General features: G+C 26.0%; 1 protein-coding gene across 1 annotated transcript; it reads left to right on the top strand.

The window, feature by feature from the left end:
- Positions 1 to 214: 214 nt before the first annotated feature.
- LOC105848598 (mediator of RNA polymerase II transcription subunit 7) lies at positions 215 to 13,963 on the top strand. The gene is made up of 7 exons (XM_065804210.1): positions 215 to 761; positions 5,908 to 5,980; positions 8,092 to 8,186; positions 9,976 to 10,053; positions 10,192 to 10,265; positions 13,329 to 13,416; positions 13,557 to 13,963. The coding sequence occupies exons 1-7, from the start codon at positions 600 to 602 to the stop codon at positions 13,650 to 13,652; spliced, it is 666 nt and encodes a 221-aa protein (XP_065660282.1). The 5' UTR covers positions 215 to 599; the 3' UTR covers positions 13,653 to 13,963.
- Positions 13,964 to 17,527: the final 3,564 nt, after the last annotated feature.

The raw sequence follows: 17,527 nt of genomic DNA, 5'->3' as shown, positions 1-17,527 counted from the left end.
AATTTCACATGATGTACTTTCTTAATAACTTCAAACAACACTTCCTTTTTTTTTATTTATTGTTAATAACATTTAAAATTTATTAAAAATAACATTTAAAAATTGTAAATAAAAGTTGTATTAAATATTATTACTAGTGTATTTTGGGGGAATCATAACTAAATGTGCTCTTAGTAGATATATTAGATATATTATACAACATAATTTTATTGTTAGATCTAAACTAATTCAATTTTACTTCAATGTCATTTGGAACCTCTTTGGAAACTTGCAATGCTATAACTTCTAAACCCATCCAAAATTTGAGTGTTTTTAAAGGGAAATGACATAATTCACATGGTATTAATAATCTATTACAGCAATCAATGCACTTATTCAAACAAAAATATATTGCTCTTAGCTGCACCTATACCTAAAAAATGCGCCTATACGTAAAAAAATTTTCTAACTGAGCAGAATAAATCAGTGCATTTTTTATCTATTATACTATTTTATTTTTTAAATTTAGTTTTTAAACTAATTTATGCTAAAAATGCAAGAGTAAACACCAAGAGTCTTAGTGTTTCTTTTATATAAACTGTTCAAAAAGTTTACAAGCAATGGCAAATGTAGTTCCTGGTGAAGATGCACAGCTATCTTTTCCATTACCTCCATTGCATTTCTACCAACATTACACTAATGAAAATGTAAAAAATGATTTGGCGCCTAAACCTCCAAAAGTTGTTGTTGGAGAATATTCCATGTATGGGCATATATTTAAGGTAATTAACATGCTATATTTTATTACATTGTTTTGTAAGTGTTCATTATAAGAATCCTTTTTTGTTTAATTGATAGTCTCATGTTTTAATATGGATCAATGTATTATTTTGCATATTTAACACATTTATTTGCGTACTAATATTACCAATCTAAATTGCTAACTATAACCTTTTTAATTATAATGAAACTAAAGCATTTTTATGTAAAAAAGATAAACATCTTAATTTCATATTTGTATATTACTAGTATTACTATTTATTATTATTATCTTATGAGGAACAATAAATTACCTAAAGGTTTGTTAGAAGATGATTATATCAATTTTAATATTTCTAACAGAATCTTCTTAAAAACTAAATTAAATTTGATTATATTTATTAGAGAAGCTATATGTTCAAAGAACATTTATTTTCAAATGTTGAAATAAAGTTCAAAAATCTAACAACATGTTCCTAAATAAATAGTGTATAACACAGTTTAAAACTTATCAATGTACTATAAGTTTGTTAATTGTGTAAATATTTTCTAAAAGAAATGCAAGAAATATTTGATGACTGTAATATCTGATTGAAAATAAGTTAAATATGTTGCAATAATATTTGATGACTGCAATATCTGATTGAAAATAAGTTAAATATGTTGCAATAATATTTGATGACTGCAATATCTGATTGAAAATAAGTTAAATATGTTGCAATAATATTTTTTTCATATTAAGCAGTAATAAGCAGTTTATTGTCATAAAAATAATCTCATTAACTAGACAAATTTTTTTGTCAGTGGGTAATTTCATGTTAAGTGATCCAGAAAATTAAAACAACGCCATCATATATCTTTGATTTGGTACAATTAAAAGAACTTAATAAGATAAGAGTTCCATGAAAATTTCAACCTCTAACTCCAAGAAATTTCTAAAGCATGACAGCCCATCTTACCTCCCTTAATTGTGACTTTATTTGTTTTATACTTTTTATTTAGAGTTACTTTAATTTTTAGATAACTTTAATTTGTATTAATGTTTGTTTTATTTAAAATAATATTGTTCTTTAAAAGTTATTAATTTACATTAATATTTGTTCTTTTTCTTTAAAAATTTGAAACAGATTTATTTTGTAAAAAATAAACCTGGTATAAAAAAAATAAACCAGTAAAAGAATGAGACTTTGCTAAATGATGAGTCAAGCAAGAATGACTTTTGATTGATGGAACTAGAGATGATAGCTTGTTTGAGCAGCAACCATGATAGTATTTGTAGAAGATATGACCTTAGGGCGATGGGAGAATGGCTCAAGCTTGGCAGATTAGGCAGATCCAACATTTACTATGCATTTTTATGCCTTGTCTAGGAGAGAAAGACCATCATTAAAAAAAGCAGCTCAAATATGACAATAACATTCTAAACATGGACAAATAAGAGATTCGTAGAGGTAGAGAATGGAATTAGAAGTAAGATAATGGTGAGCACAATAAAGAGCAACTTTAGCAGATGCTAACTTTGCAATGAGTTTTGTATATAATTTTCATGAGAGTTCAGTAATCTCAGTGAGAGGGTTTGCATTTTATTAACATAGAAATGTTGACAATATTGTGGTAGTTCTTTGCAAGTTTCTTTGGGGTTAAAATTTGCAAGCTAATGCAAGTGGTAATACTGTAGTGGTGTAGTGGTAGACACTGGCTTCATAAGTAAGAAGTTCTGAGTTAGATTCCCACCCCATTCCTGGTAGTACCGCTATCAACTTGTTTCTCTGTGCAGCAGCCTTGTTCGTCAAGGTTTGTATTTCAGAGTTGAGAGAGGGTTGTAATCATTATAAAGCAGCCTCCTCCACCAGGCTTGGCCAGGAAGGTATGCGGTTTCAAGTCTTTATATGACCACACAAGTAATATTTTATTTTGACGATTTAACCATGGTTTTTAACAAATGCGCTGAAAAAATGTTGAAAATAAATAACTTCGACACGTTTATCTTTACTAACGTTTTTATATAAGCAAAACACTTTTAGCTAATGATTTTAATAAAAATATCATTGAAAGTTGTATAAATTTTTATTTATGTTATTTAACTATGTAAGTAAAATATAAAAAGCAAAACTTATTTAAAAAATTTTTTTATAAGCGACGACTTATAAAATTTATTTAAACAGCAAAAAGTCTCTTTAATAATAAGATTTTTTCTTATGTTTACGTTACTGAGAAAAGAATCTTTTTTTTAATTTTTAAATGTGCGCATTTATTAAACAACCGTGGTCAAGTTTTTAAAATCAAATAGTGTTTGTGTGGTCATATTATGACTTGAAATTGCACGCCTTCCTGGCCAAGCCTGTTTTTTCACTATAGTGGCCCTCTCAGTTCCAAGTTGTTACAAAGAGAGATCAGAAAAGCTCCGAGTTGTTACAAAGAAAGATCAGATTCAAGATTGGATGCCTGTTCTAAGCGATTGAAAAAATAAGACTTTTTTCAAGACAGAACTTTATATTCTTGACTAATTTTATGTTGTTAGAGAAGATGCTTTTCTTTTCTTAGGGGCTATTAATATGAGGCAGGCTAGTCCAGTTAACTAGGCTGGCTCACTTAAATGATATCTTGGCATGTTTAATATTTACCTATAAAAATTTATCTTTTTTAGATGTGAAATGGCCTAGCCTGGATAATTGAGAACTCGCCTAATTTCAGTGGGATCCCACTCAGGTTAAACATTTTTTTTCCATATAAACACAAGCAAGTGAACAGCCGGCCTATCAATGTAGCTGATAAAATAAATCACGCTAATTCTTTTATCTAACTAAAAACATTACTGATTGTTTTTAAAACAACCAATTGAAAAAAAATAAAAAAGCCTAATTCAAATTCAAAAAAAAAAATTTTAGTCAGCCTGGTTGACCGGACCAGCCCAAATCATATAAACAGCTCCTTAGTGTTTTGGTCTGCAAGTATTTCTATTATGCGTTTTTTGAATTTGATATTCTGGTATATTTGACAGCATTTTTTTTTTGACCAACACTAGAGTGAACAGCTAAATTTTTTACTCCTCAGACCACAAATATTTTTGTTAATACTTGTGATCTAAGGAGTTTTATGTCATGAATTCAAGTAATACTATTTTAGATAAATAAAAAGTTTTTCCTGAATTAATGTAACCATAATTTTTAATGTGTTCTGATCAAATTTTGCAATCAATTCATAAAGTTTAAGAAAGTTTCCATTGTTCTGTTCTCAAAACTCGTTAAAAACGAAATTTTTTGCTAATTTTTTTCTAACTAAACTGCAAGTCACAGCAATTAAACAAGTTAAAACCATTTTCCAATATTTTTAAAATTTAGTCTCTAAAAACCTTAAAAAATGAACCTATTTTAAAGCCCCCAAAATTGTGGGGCCTACCCCCTGGCCTAGTCATCCAATAAGTAAGTCCTGCACTGTTCATATCTGCCGTTATTACATGGCCACCTGAAATGAATACTACAATTTGTTGTTAGTGGTTACCTATGAAAATGATTGTTTGTCCCCAATTATTTACCTTAGGTCTATTTATTGCTTCTTTTTTTTTATGCTTATCCATTAAATTACAACACTTTTCTGCTTCTTTTCAAAATTTACACAAAATATATTTTCATAGTAAAGGCAGATTTTTAAAGTTTCATCTGTTGTTTTAGATTTCCATTTAATTCTTCTTTGACGTTTAAATCTCTTTAAATCAGTCTTATGACTATAAATTATTTTACGAAAGTATCATTTAACTGCTTTCCAAAATCTCAATGTAAAATTAACTACTAAATTACATTAAAGTTAAATTTAAAATAAGAAACTAAACATTGATTGATTTCATCTACATATTTTTTTTTTATGTAACATTTTTTGTTACTTTGAAAATGGTTATTTAATTTAATGCTGAGAATGTTCATTTAATGTACACCAGTTTAATTTAATAGTTGATGAGTTTCTTTTACACTTGTGTACACCATTCATTTATACTGGTGTACACCAATTTTAATAGGTGATAAGGTTCTTCTATTCTAGTGGACACCATTACAATTTAATAGGTGTTAAGTTTCTTCTATACTGGTGTAATGTTATGACAGTGTGTTTTTTTGTTACTGTTATAGTTTTTTGCTTAAACAGTTGGCTTTCAACAATTTTAGCATTAGAAACTATTAATAGGTAATTAATAAAAAATTATTTTTTGTTTTTACAGTGTAAAAATTTAATAAAATCAATGTTTTAGATGGATGACTGTGTTTAATTTATACACCTGCAGATGAAAATTATTATGTTTTAAGAAAGATCATTAAATATAGAATGATGCGTGTTTTTTTGTTTGTTTGGGTGGAATCAAAAAAAAAGTTAAGAACATATTCTATATTTAAATTTTTAATAAAAAATTATTTAATAAAAAATTAGGAACATTTTCTATATTTAAAAACAATATATTGTTTTCCCTATTCATTGCAGCTTATGTTTGGCATATATATATAAATATTTAGAAACATCTTTTCATGTATAACATAATTGATCAAGTATTTATTATACTCCCTCTGTTACATTATACTGTTCCGATTTGTATTCAGCATTAAGAACCATTGTAATTAAATTATATTGTTAGTCTTTTATTTTTTATATAAAATTTAGTCATTTTTCTAAAATGTACTTATTATTTTTATAATACATCATAGAAAAACGTCTAAATTTTATTCAAAAAAATTAACAACTTAATTTATTTTAAATAATTCTTTATGTTGAATGCAAATTCAAACAGTATTTGGAACAGAGGGAGTAAAGTTTATTTACCCATAACTTATTTGCACATTATTTATTAAGTAATGCTATCCTTTTTTTTTTTATTCAATGTTATTTCACCTCCCCAAGGCTGATAAGGTTGCTACAGTCGAGGAGACTACTAAAATTGTAGTTACAACCCTCTCTCAACTCTATAACTCCAAAACACAAACTTTGACGAACAAGGCCGCTGCACAAAGAAACAAGTTGATTATCATGACCTTAACCATAGTGTTGTTTAAAATACTTCAAAACAATAAATGTATAACAAGTGTAATAAATATAAATATATTCAACTTTTATTTAAATGTTTAAAAAGAATAATATTTATCTTAATTTTCATTTGATAGCTACAATTTTTTAGTTTGAATTTTTTAGACAGATGATCAGATAATACAGCCTCTTGAATCTCAAGGAATAATGCGTCTTTATTCAAAAGAAGAAGATTTTGGTTTTGATTTTAATTTTGTATTATATTTTATGTATATATTTATATCTATATAATTTATATTATATAATGTATATTTATATGTGTTTAATATATATTATATAATATATATTCAAATGTATATAATAAATATTTATATGTGCATAATATATATTATAGTGTATATTTAAATGTATATAATATATATTTATATGTATATAATATATATTCAAATGTATATTTTATATTTATATAGTATATAATATATATTTATATAATATATATTATATAATTTATAATAAGTCTTATAAATATAACCATTTTTTTCAGTTTCAACAACATGTTTCAATTATACAATAATCATTTTCAAGTATAAAACAGCTCTTACACACAAATTTAAAACAAAGTTTTATCTTTTGTTTAAATATTAATTTTAAAGGATGAGAATGCCAATTTAATATTAAGAGTATTACAATGATTTTGGCATAAATCATTTATTTTGTTTTGAAATTGTTTTGATATTATACCAATATACAGTATTTTAAAGTAATTTGTTTTTGAGTAACCAACAATTTCTTTATTTTCTTTTTTATATAGTCTGTTTAGGTAGGTTAGGTTCAAGGTAGTTCTTAGTAGGTTAGGTTTTTAAAATGCAACCAATTAGTTTAGTCGGGTAAAACCGCATTTGAGTAAAAGAATTGAGGACCATTTTTAAGTTTACAAAAAACTTCTCATATAAATCAACATATTTATTCAAGAATTAGTTGCTTTAATGTAACAAATAAAGACTCTTTTTCAGTATAAGACTATGCCCAAACTTCACATCACTTAAAAATTAAAGAAGCGTTACACATTATGTGGGAAAAACTGATCTTAATAAACAGGTTTTTAATTACAAGCTATCACTCCAGCTCTAATCAACGTTTTCTATTACTCTATGACATATGTGTTACACTAATTATCTACATTTTCCATTATTCTATGGCGTAGGTTTTCACACCTTTTATGTTTTCTTTTGTTTGACTAACAAATAAAATTAGTGTTTGTTTTCGCTATATATTAAATAGTTTTTATATTTAACAGTTTTATACTTGAAAACGATTATTGTATAATCGAAACATGTTGTTGAGACTGAAAAAAATTGTTGTATTTATTAGACTTATTACAAAATTTGTGCTATTATGACCATATATAATTTATACTTATATGTGTATAGTATATTACATAATACAGCCCTCGGAATTAGGAAAAATGAGGTAGGCAATAAATTACCAACCTTAAACTGTTAGAGGTTGAGATTAGGTTGGCAAAGAAAAATTTGACACAAAAGGGTTACCATAAAACATAGAAACAAGGTTTGCAATTTTTTGGCTAATTCTGAGAGCTGGTAACATATATTTAAATGTATTATATACATATAAATATAAATTATATATTATATAATGTGATATAAATTATAATATGTAGCGCGTTTTATATACATATAAATTTATATTATATATTATATAGTATGTATTTATATATTATATATAATTATATATTATATAGTATGTATTTATGTGTAGTAATATAAATTTTAATATGTAATATATTTGAATATATTATATACATATGAATATATATTATATAATATGTATTTATTTGTATATAATATATATTATAATATATAATATATATTTATATAATATATATTACATAGTATATATTTATATGTATACGATATACATTTACATGTATGTAATATGAGTATTTGTAACAATACCTTTATTTATGTAACCTCTCTCATTATGTAAATCTCATTTCAATTAAGAATTTCCTCCTTAAAACCAGCTTCTTTTTTTAAATTCCATTACTACATAAGTTACATAATCTATTTCTATTACTACATAAAGTCACATTTTCATTCATATCAACCAACTTTTTATTTTTTTACTATGTTTTAGAACATTTGATTGATAAAATTAAAACTATATTTTTTGTCATTTTTTACTTTTTCTTTGTCTTTATTTTAAGTCTACTTAAGGATATCATTTCAATGTTTAGTATAAAAAAATATAAAATATTAAAAGTATATACAATAATAAACAATATTGCTTAAAATACATTTTTTAACTTTTTCAACAAATCTTTAATAGATCATATTGTGGAAATGAAAAAGCTTAACCACTCCATACTGGTGAACTATCTTGAACTTGTTGACATAATGATTTATGCTCCAGCATCACCAGAAGTCAGTTTTATTTAATTATCAATTTTTTGTGGTTTGTTTATACATAGGTTTTATAGGATTATTGTTCAAACTTATAAGGCTGGCCCTTCAAACTAATAAGGCTGGCCCTTTTTTTTAAATAATGCACCAAGTTTTTTCAAACTATCAACTTGATCGAATTTCTGTAGACTTATTAGAATTCGAGTTTTAATTACTAGATTAATTAAAATTTTACTCTAGTTTATAAATAAATTTTTCTCGTTCTACTGAATTTTACTTTATAATAAATAACTTAATATTTACAACAATAAACAAAACTTTTAGTAGAAAAATATTTGTGTATCTTAAGAATTAATAATAGTTGAGTTTTAGTTTAAAAGTTGAGTTTTAGATGTTTAAAAGTTGTAGTTAAAAAATTTCAAAAATTTTTTATGACATCTTTTGAACAAAAAATAAATCTGTTAGTTTTTTGCAATACTCCATAGGTGTTATTTATAAATACAGTAAATAAAAGGTCAATACCCATTTTTGAAAATAAATTTTACTGTAGACCCATGTGACCCATTTTACTTTAGCAATTTGATGTCACACAAATTGAGTTAATCAACTAGAACTCTTTTTTCATATTAGATTTTGAGACTAACCTCTTAATTTATCATAAATATATTTGTATTTTTAGTACTGATGAAGATTTATCCTTAAAAAAAAATTTTTTTTGTTATCAAAAATTGACAAAAAATCAATTTTTGCAAACCTTTAAAGCATGATAGTTTTTTTGTTTTTTGTTTTTTTGTTATTCACCTCCTCAAGGCCGAGAAGGCCACTACAGACGAGGAGGCTACTTAATAGTGGTTATAACCCTCTCTCAACTCTATAACTCCAAAACACGAACCTTGACAAACTAGACCGCTGCGCGGAGAAACAAGTTGAGTGCGGTACTATTAGGGACGTGGTGGGGATCGAACTTTAGTTAGGCTGAAATAGTTCTTAACGAGCCAATAATCAGGTGAAATCATTGGAAAATATGTACTTAGTACTATTTTCAAGTTTATAAACATTTTTTTTTATTTCAAAATTTTTTGAAAACATTTTGGAATAAAGCTTCTTGTATGAATAGTAATTATTTATTTAAAAAATTATCAATTCTAAAAGAGGTCACTATTAAAACTTAGTACTTTTGGCTTATATCTACAGAAAGTCTCTATTAAGAATGTTTATTCTAAATAATAGAGGCTTTGCATGAGTGAACTGATTCTTTAAACATCTTTTGGTAAATATACTAAGTATTGATTTAAATAACAATAGTTTTGACATTTATCTATTTAAATACAATTTGTCTATTGCTATTTTAACAGTTATACATATACTATTATTGAGTTACTTAGTGGTGCAGACTCTAGTCAAGAGTTAGTCTAGTTGGTACTTAGTGGACTCTAGTCAAGAAACATATTGATTATGACTATGCTCTCAATAGATAATAATATGTTCATATTATTATCTATTGAGAGCATAGTCATACATGATTATGCTCTTAATAAAGGAGGTCACTATTAAAAATTTGTAGTTGTATTTTGCCAGATTCTGTAATAATCAGGCAAAAATACAAATTAAGGCACTCTTGAACATTAAAAAATATGTATTTAAAAAAAAATATTGAAAATAATTTAAAATTATCTTTTAATATACGAGAATAATATTTATATTTATAAATTATATTTATTATTATATATTATATTTAGATTTTTTTTTATTATCATTTTTCTGCATATTGTTATGATAATTCTATATGTTTTTTGTTTTTGTTTTTTAGCGACAAAAAAAAATTGAAGAAATTAAAGTCTTGTTTATCAATCTTCATCATCTCATCAATGAATTTCGTCCTCATCAAGTTTGTTGCATTTATTATTTCACCACCTCATCAATAATTTCATGCTATTTTTATATGCATTTTGTTTCATTTACTATATCTCTGGTATTTAATTTTTTGTCTTTAAGTGTTGTTTTGTAAACAATTGATGTTTTTCAGGCTCGTGAAACACTTCGTGTTTTGTTACATAGGCAAAAGCAGCAGACTTTAGAAACTGCTGACCGATTACGAAGGTAAATCTGTTTTTGTTTTACATTTATTAGGTAGCAAGCAAGTTTATTTGTTTTCTTAATACAAGCTTGGTGGAGTTCAAAGAATCAAATAATTGATAAAATTTTTATATAAACGTTCCCTGATTGATGACAACTTGAGGTATTCGTTTTGACAAACATTTACAGTGGCAAGCAATTTAAGTGACAAAAGTATAAATTATGAAAAAAAAAATTGTTACAATATTGTTTTTAATACCATTTAACAAGATTTAAAAAAAGAATGGTAGTAAAAAAAAAAAGAGTAAGTTCTTTTTAATTTTATTTTTATTCAAAAGAGAATCAGTTTGTGTTTTTTTTTTTTAATTTTCTTGAATAAGAAAAAGTTCACATTTTTTACATTAAAAAAAAGATTTAAAATGTATAATAAGGTGATCAACGTCTTTTTTGAATATTTATTATATTTAAGTGAATATTTATTATTTGTTATATTTATTATATTTTAATATAAAAATCCTCATTTTATTTGGTTCTCGCACTCTATAAAAAAACATTCTTTTGTTAAGCTGCCTATAAAATTTATAGGAAAATCATATGGTTGATACTAAACGCTTATTTTAAAAATCAAATAAAACAAAAACAAATAATATTTATTCAAAAATTCTACAATGACATCATTTACTAAAGCTCTTTGGAATTAAACACGCTTGAATAAATTATAAAGTCTGTAGATTGCAGCGTATATTTTAAAGACTTTGAGAGACTGGCTAACATAGAGACGGCGAATATGAACACAACTTGTCTCAGCACTTTAAGATCCCTTTAATACAACAGTAAGTAAATAACTTTTAAAATAAATAAGAGTTTGCCATATTCTAACACCTATTAGAGTTTTCAAATCTTTAATTACTGTTAAATATAACACATTCTCATCAAAATATTTATATAGCTAACAACTCCCAAAAGATAAATGGTGAATTAAAAAACTGTTGAACATTATTGTTTTTGCTCATTTATTTTGCATTTATTTAGCCCTTTTACAAATTAGCAATCGTTTCAATATAAAAAAATGGATTAAAAAAATTGTAAGATAAATTTAGTAAACAACCTTCTGAATAAACCAAGAAGAAAATTTAAAAATCATGAAAATTAATGAAGACAATCCAAAACCTGGCTTTTAAAATATAAGTAATAGTAACACATTTTGCATTTGGCACCAGCTAAAAAAAGAAAGAAACGCAATTTTACAACAATTGGAAAGTGGTTCAAGCTTGACAGATAAAGCAGGTCTAGTTACATTTACAATGTGCTTTTAGACTTTGTCTTGTTATTCGTCAATATAAGAATGCCAACAATATTGCAATATTTTTTTGCAGTAAATGAGTTTTGTTGTGTAACAAAAATTATTGATTCTAAGTCTAGAATTGAAATCTATAAGTACTGCAAGCCTTAGGTTGTTACAGAAGAGAAATCAGATTTAAAATCGGCTGCTTGTTCTAAGCAATTAAAAAGGAAAGATTTTTTGTCAAGACACAAGTATAAAGTTGAGTTGTCAACAAATAGAGTCACTTTAGATTTCATGAAGATCGTTATTGTTGATAAGAAACAATACAGGAACAATGATAGAACCTTGTGGTACCCTTAAAGTTACTTAAAATAAAGAAGAGGGTAGGCCTTCAAAAATAACTTTACTACTGCAGTTAAAAAGAAATAATTTAATAACCTCAAAATCTTTATATAAAAAAACTAATAACAGAGTGAAGACTAACAGTAGGATAATTGGAGAGGTCAAAGTGTTATCAAAGTGATAGTTAGAGAGGTCAAAGTGTTATCAAAGTGATAGTTAGAGAGGTCAAAGTGTTATCAAAGTGATAGTTAGAGAGGTCAAAGTGTTATCAAAGTGATAGTTAGAGAGGTCAAAGTGTTATCAAAGTGATAGTTAGAGAGGTCAAAGTGTTATCAAAGTGATAGTTAGAGAGGTCAAAGTGTTATCAAAGTGATAGTTAGAGAGGTCAAAGTGTTATCAAAGTGATAGTTAGAGAGGTCAAAGTGTTATCAAAGTGATAGTTAGAGAGGTCAAAGTGTTATTTAGAGTTAAAAAATTGTAACCACTTATTTAGCACTTTTTAAAAGTTTAGCAAAAATTAAAGAGAGTTCTGGAGAACACTTTTTTAAGGCTATGATGGAAATCTATTCTGGAACACAAACTGTAGAAGTTTTTAATTGAGAATTAACTTTAGCATTGGAAACCAGAGTGATTTCAATGTTTAACTATAAGTTAATCTGTTTCACTGTCAGTAAGAGTATGACCATTATGTTCAAGAGTTAATTAGAGTAAGATTTCTTTGCAAATAACTCTGCTTTATTCTGGTGAGAGGTAAAAAGATCAGACCCATGAATTAGAGATTAAATGTTAGACCTACTTTAGTTAATGACACTGTTGAAGACTAACCAAAAATCTCTAGAACCTAACATTTGAGATAAGTTACAAGATTTAGTAAACTGAGAATAACAGAGCTTAACATCAGACAGGACTTTTTTGCTTAAGATGGTGAAAAATGTGGAGTAGAATGAGGTTAACTTAAAAATGAAGAGAAGTAAAAAAAACTTCCAAACTTTTATTCAAGAAGGAATAAAAGCTTCTAAGATGCACTTTATGCATACATATTATGGATATAAACATATATTCTTAGATGCTGGCATACAATATCCTATCATTCTTATATAAACTTTAGTATTTATATGGATTAGTATATGCCGAATGAGAAGATGATCAGATGGATGTGTGGTGTGACTCTAGCAAGGCATAATCTTAGACAGATTTGAATAAAATATTGTATTGAACAACGTTTTTTAGAAAAGATTAAAGTAATTTAGGTATCAGTGTGTAGAGAGGTAGCAGCTTCAGTAGAAAGTGATAGTGGTAGTAAGAAAACCTGAAGAGAGTGCCTTACATATTGTATGAATGAGCTTTAGTTAAGAAATATATAATACACACTTATTTATGTATGTGTATGCGTGTATGTATGTATGTATATACAATTATGTTGCATACAAGTTTTTGTTTATATTTTTTATTACATTAAGAAACATAGAAAAAGCACGTTCATTGTTGGCTGCTGCTGGTAATTTACTTCAACAGCCTGTTATTAAGAATGAATTGCAGTCAATTGAGGTAATTCCTGTCTTATAACATGCTAGTCGTATTTTTTTCTTTGTCAGTTTTATAACATACTAGTCGTATTTTTTTCTTTGTCTTTTTTATAATATACTAGTCGTATTTTTTTCTTAGCTTTGATTGTTGATTTTTTTCAGGATAGTGATCCTACTCTATCTGCAGAAGAAAAGTTAAAAGATTTGCATTCATTACGAGAAAAGTTGATGTGCGACTTACTTGATGATATTTCGTAGTTCATTGAAAGGACTTTTAAATTCTAGAAACAAGATTGGTAATTTTTAAAGGGGTCTAGATAGATGATTTATACTGACATTTTAGAAGCTAGATTGTTGGTTTATTTTGACGTGCTAGATAATTGAAATTTAATTTATCCGGAAAATTTACTTATAAACAATTCGTTCGTCATAATATTTATTAAAATATTTCGTAGAAGATTTCATTTAGTGAAGAGGTTGCTTAAAAATCCGCCAAACAATGCGTTAGAGAAATTTTTTCTTTTATAATACTGTAAAAGATTAATGCATTAAATACTTTCATTTTTCAATTTGCTTTTTATTTGTTATTGTTATTATTTTTGCTTATTTTATTTGTTAAATGCAAAGTGTTTTGTTTTCCACACTGATATTATTAGTAAATAAGACACGATTTCCATGTTCAAAATGTTTGAATAGCTTTTTATTATTGATTAAGTCTTCTACAGCACACAGCGGGAATATTCCTTTAAAATAAGTGGCCAACAAACTAATTTATGTGGATTAAAAGAATTAATTTATGTGGAATAATGAATTAATTTATGTGGAAATGAATAAAATAGTGAAATACGATATTTTTCTTTTTGCTCATGAACGTAGCGAGGGGGATGAGGGGGATCTTGTTGAATTTTTTTTCAGGCGTTGTGCGAGTTTCAATTTTAAGAATCTTTATGCAGAAGTTAAATGAGAATGTTTTTCACAAAAGAAAATTGCGGCGATTGAAGTCTTTTAACAAAATAACCCAAAAAGTTAACTCCACTCACACCCCAAATGTGAGGGCAATGAGTGAATGAATTTTTTTTTTTTTGTCACTATCTTATACCAAATATAAATTAAATAACAGATTTAATTTTTATCCTGTAATCTTTTATTGTTTGAAAGTTGTGACCATGTATAGTTTACAAGTCCTCATTTTAATATTTGGTTGATAAATTTACAAGTCATTAATTTCAACTGATTCTTTATCGAGGTGAGGCGTGCGCTTTTTACAAGGTTTTTTAAACCTTGACTATAGTCAAGGTTTAAAAAAGTGCACGCCTCACCGCCTTGATATATATATATAAAAGAAAAATTATAGTCATATAATGGAAACAATGCATGGAACATATATAGATTTAAACTTTATAGAAATAATTAAAAATTAGTAATAAAATTAGTACTTAAAGTATTTTCTAATTAGCAAATAAATAATTAAATAAAAGCAAACATGGAAAGGGAAGAAAGTAAAGTGTTCATGTAGTTCAAGCATTTTTTTACAACATTAAAAAAAAATAGTGCAGTAAAAAATTAGTCAATAAAATTCTTTTTTTTATGTTGTTACTTATTTAGATATAGGACTACTAATGCTCTATAAATATGAAAAAATAAGAAAAAATAACTCTAAAACAAGCAACATCAACTAGATCATTTAAGTTTTCAACTTTAAAAATTTAATTTACAAACAAAGTCTAGATCATGCTTTAAGCATAAACTTTTTCTAATTTCACTCTTTAAGATTGAGCAGAAGAACTTTTTTTTTAGTTAACAAGACTGCAAGGAACTACTATCAGAGTTAAAAGTTACTGGAAGAGAAAATGATGAGGTTTATGAAGCAAAATAATGATTAACAGATGACTTAAAAGATAGCAAATTATATAGTGACTTGACTTCGGCAAGAGCAAATCGCAGTTTTTTTCTTTTTCCAAACTTTAGCTAAAGTACAAAGCGGCAATTGAAATAGAATAATTCTTTCATTTACATTTGCTTTTTGGAGTGTTGCTATATTTTCTTGATTATCTCATAAGAATCCGTGTTTAGACTATTTTTGAGGTAAAGAGAAATACCTTAAATTTAAAAAAAAATTGTAACGGAACTTTGACCAAAGATAATATATTTGTTTTTTTCAGTGTGTAAACTGATAAAGAGGTTATTGGTTGTTTTTTTTTCTTTGAATATTATCCAACTCCTGTAGCCCAGCATATATAGGACATTTTATGACTAAATCGTCTCTATAAGCATTTACTGTAATACCAACTTTGCAAAAAATTTGAAAAATTCGACTCAGGATGCTTTCAGTGGATACTTTTTATAAATGTGATGATAGAAAGAACTCTTGTTGTAAGCCCTGAGACGCCTAGAAATGATTTGAGTCATGTTAAATAAATAGTATATTAGCAATAATAGAGCAATATAAGGATTGGTATCGGCAAATTTTTATTGTAATAAGGCCTTTTGAATAAAATATTCCAAACACTGTCATCGAACGCCTCAGAACGCCTCATCTAAACTACAGATACAAACTTGTGATTTATTATTATGGTAAAGTTTTGCCATTTCTTTTATTTTCTTTAAACTAAATTGATGAAAGTAGCTATTTGGTATTGATATTACTGGACACGGTTGCAAGATAATTTGTATAATATCTGAAATTATATAAAACCTTCCAATTATTTTCTATTGTCGAAGATAATTGCAAAGTATTTTATTATTAGCAAAAATACGAGTGTTTGAATTAGATTTTAATTTTTGGAAATTGTTCAAAAATTTTTGAGAATTAGCTTTTTAAGGTCTCCTATAGTTTCAGCAAATTTTATAATATTTTAGGTACATTTACAGTTTTACCGAAATATGCTCAAGCAAACTTGTATTTATTAAATGCTGTGCATTCCTGCAATTTATTTAAGATCTATTCAATTTTTTTTAGTTCTTGATCTTTTAGGGTATTTTTATCATTCATTAAATTGTTAATTAAAAAAATAATTTGCACAATTCAAGTTGCCATGGTGTTTAGAGTAAATGCAGTCTTCTTTTTAGCAATAAAAGAATGTTTTCACATTCTTCCATCGCTAAAAAATCAGCATTTTTTTTGCATTTTGTTTGAGCTTCTTCATCTTTGCTTCTTTTTCATCATTGCTTCCTTAATAAAAAAAGCAATGAACAAAAAATATGCAATCTTTGAATTTTGAGAAAATCTGTTAATTAGGTTAACAAAGTTGTAATGTTTTGGAATAGTATAACATTGTTTTAATATTTTAATTATCTTTTTTTAATTATATAAATAAATTTAATTATATAAATAAATATAAATAAATTTTAATTATTTATATGGAATAGTATAACATTGTTTTAATATTTTAATTAATTTTAATATTTTAATTATTTTTATTATTTTAATTTAATTTAATAAGATGTTAATTAATTATTAATATATTGTATTTAATTAATATTTGTAACGATTGATAAGAAAGTATGAGAAAGTAGAAAGTTAAATTTGTAGCGATCGATAAGAAAGTATGAGAAAGTAGAAAGTTAAATTTGTAGCGATCGATAAGAAAGTATGAGAAAGTAGAAAGTTAAATTTTTAGAAAAGCTGCTTTATGTTTGATTATTCCGCACTTTTTTATCATTTAAATTTTAAGGAAATTACTGAATGTTGCCTGCAATTATACATCCTCCTTCGTGTTCATATGTGTTAATGATGGAGGTAATAGTATTAATTTGACACAAATATTTTTCTAACGATTCAGAGGTAAACATGCATGAACTTTATCTTCATTGGGTTTTATCTAAGATAAAACCCAATGAAGATAAAATTTGCGAAAATGTGTTTATCTTCATGTATTACGCAAAGCAGCACATTTTTTACGAATTGGAAAAGCATTTCTCACAAATATATCCAAATTCTTCTAGATTTTTTTTTAAGCCAAGTGAAAGAATAATTAGTATCGGAGCTGTCATATCATGTAAAACAGGGGGTCCACTCTGCTGGAAAAACTGAAAGAACTAGAAAGGACTGTTTTTGAAAAACATACTAAAGAAACTGGAAAATTTATTTTTTGTGTATCATTGATTTAATGATGCACAAAAAAAAAAACATT

The sequence above is a fragment of the Hydra vulgaris genome, chromosome 08 (genome assembly GCF_038396675.1).
Source record: "Hydra vulgaris chromosome 08, alternate assembly HydraT2T_AEP".
In the NCBI taxonomy this organism is placed as follows: Eukaryota; Metazoa; Cnidaria; class Hydrozoa; order Anthoathecata; family Hydridae; genus Hydra; species Hydra vulgaris.
This window is presented reverse-complemented; position numbering and strand designations above follow the sequence as displayed.

What these genes read in the sequence shown, in the direction of transcription:
- LOC105848598 (XM_065804210.1), top strand. Translation starts at nt 600, where the DNA reads ATGGCAAATGTAGTTCCTGGTGAAGATGCACAGCTATCTTTTCCATTA. An exon ending in TTCAAAAGAAGAAGATTTTG is followed by an intron (nt 5,981 to 8,091) that starts GTTTTGATTTTA and finishes AATCTTTAATAG; the next exon opens with ATCATATTGTGGAAATGAAA. An exon ending in ACTGCTGACCGATTACGAAG is followed by an intron (nt 10,266 to 13,328) that starts GTAAATCTGTTT and finishes TATTACATTAAG; the next exon opens with AAACATAGAAAAAGCACGTT.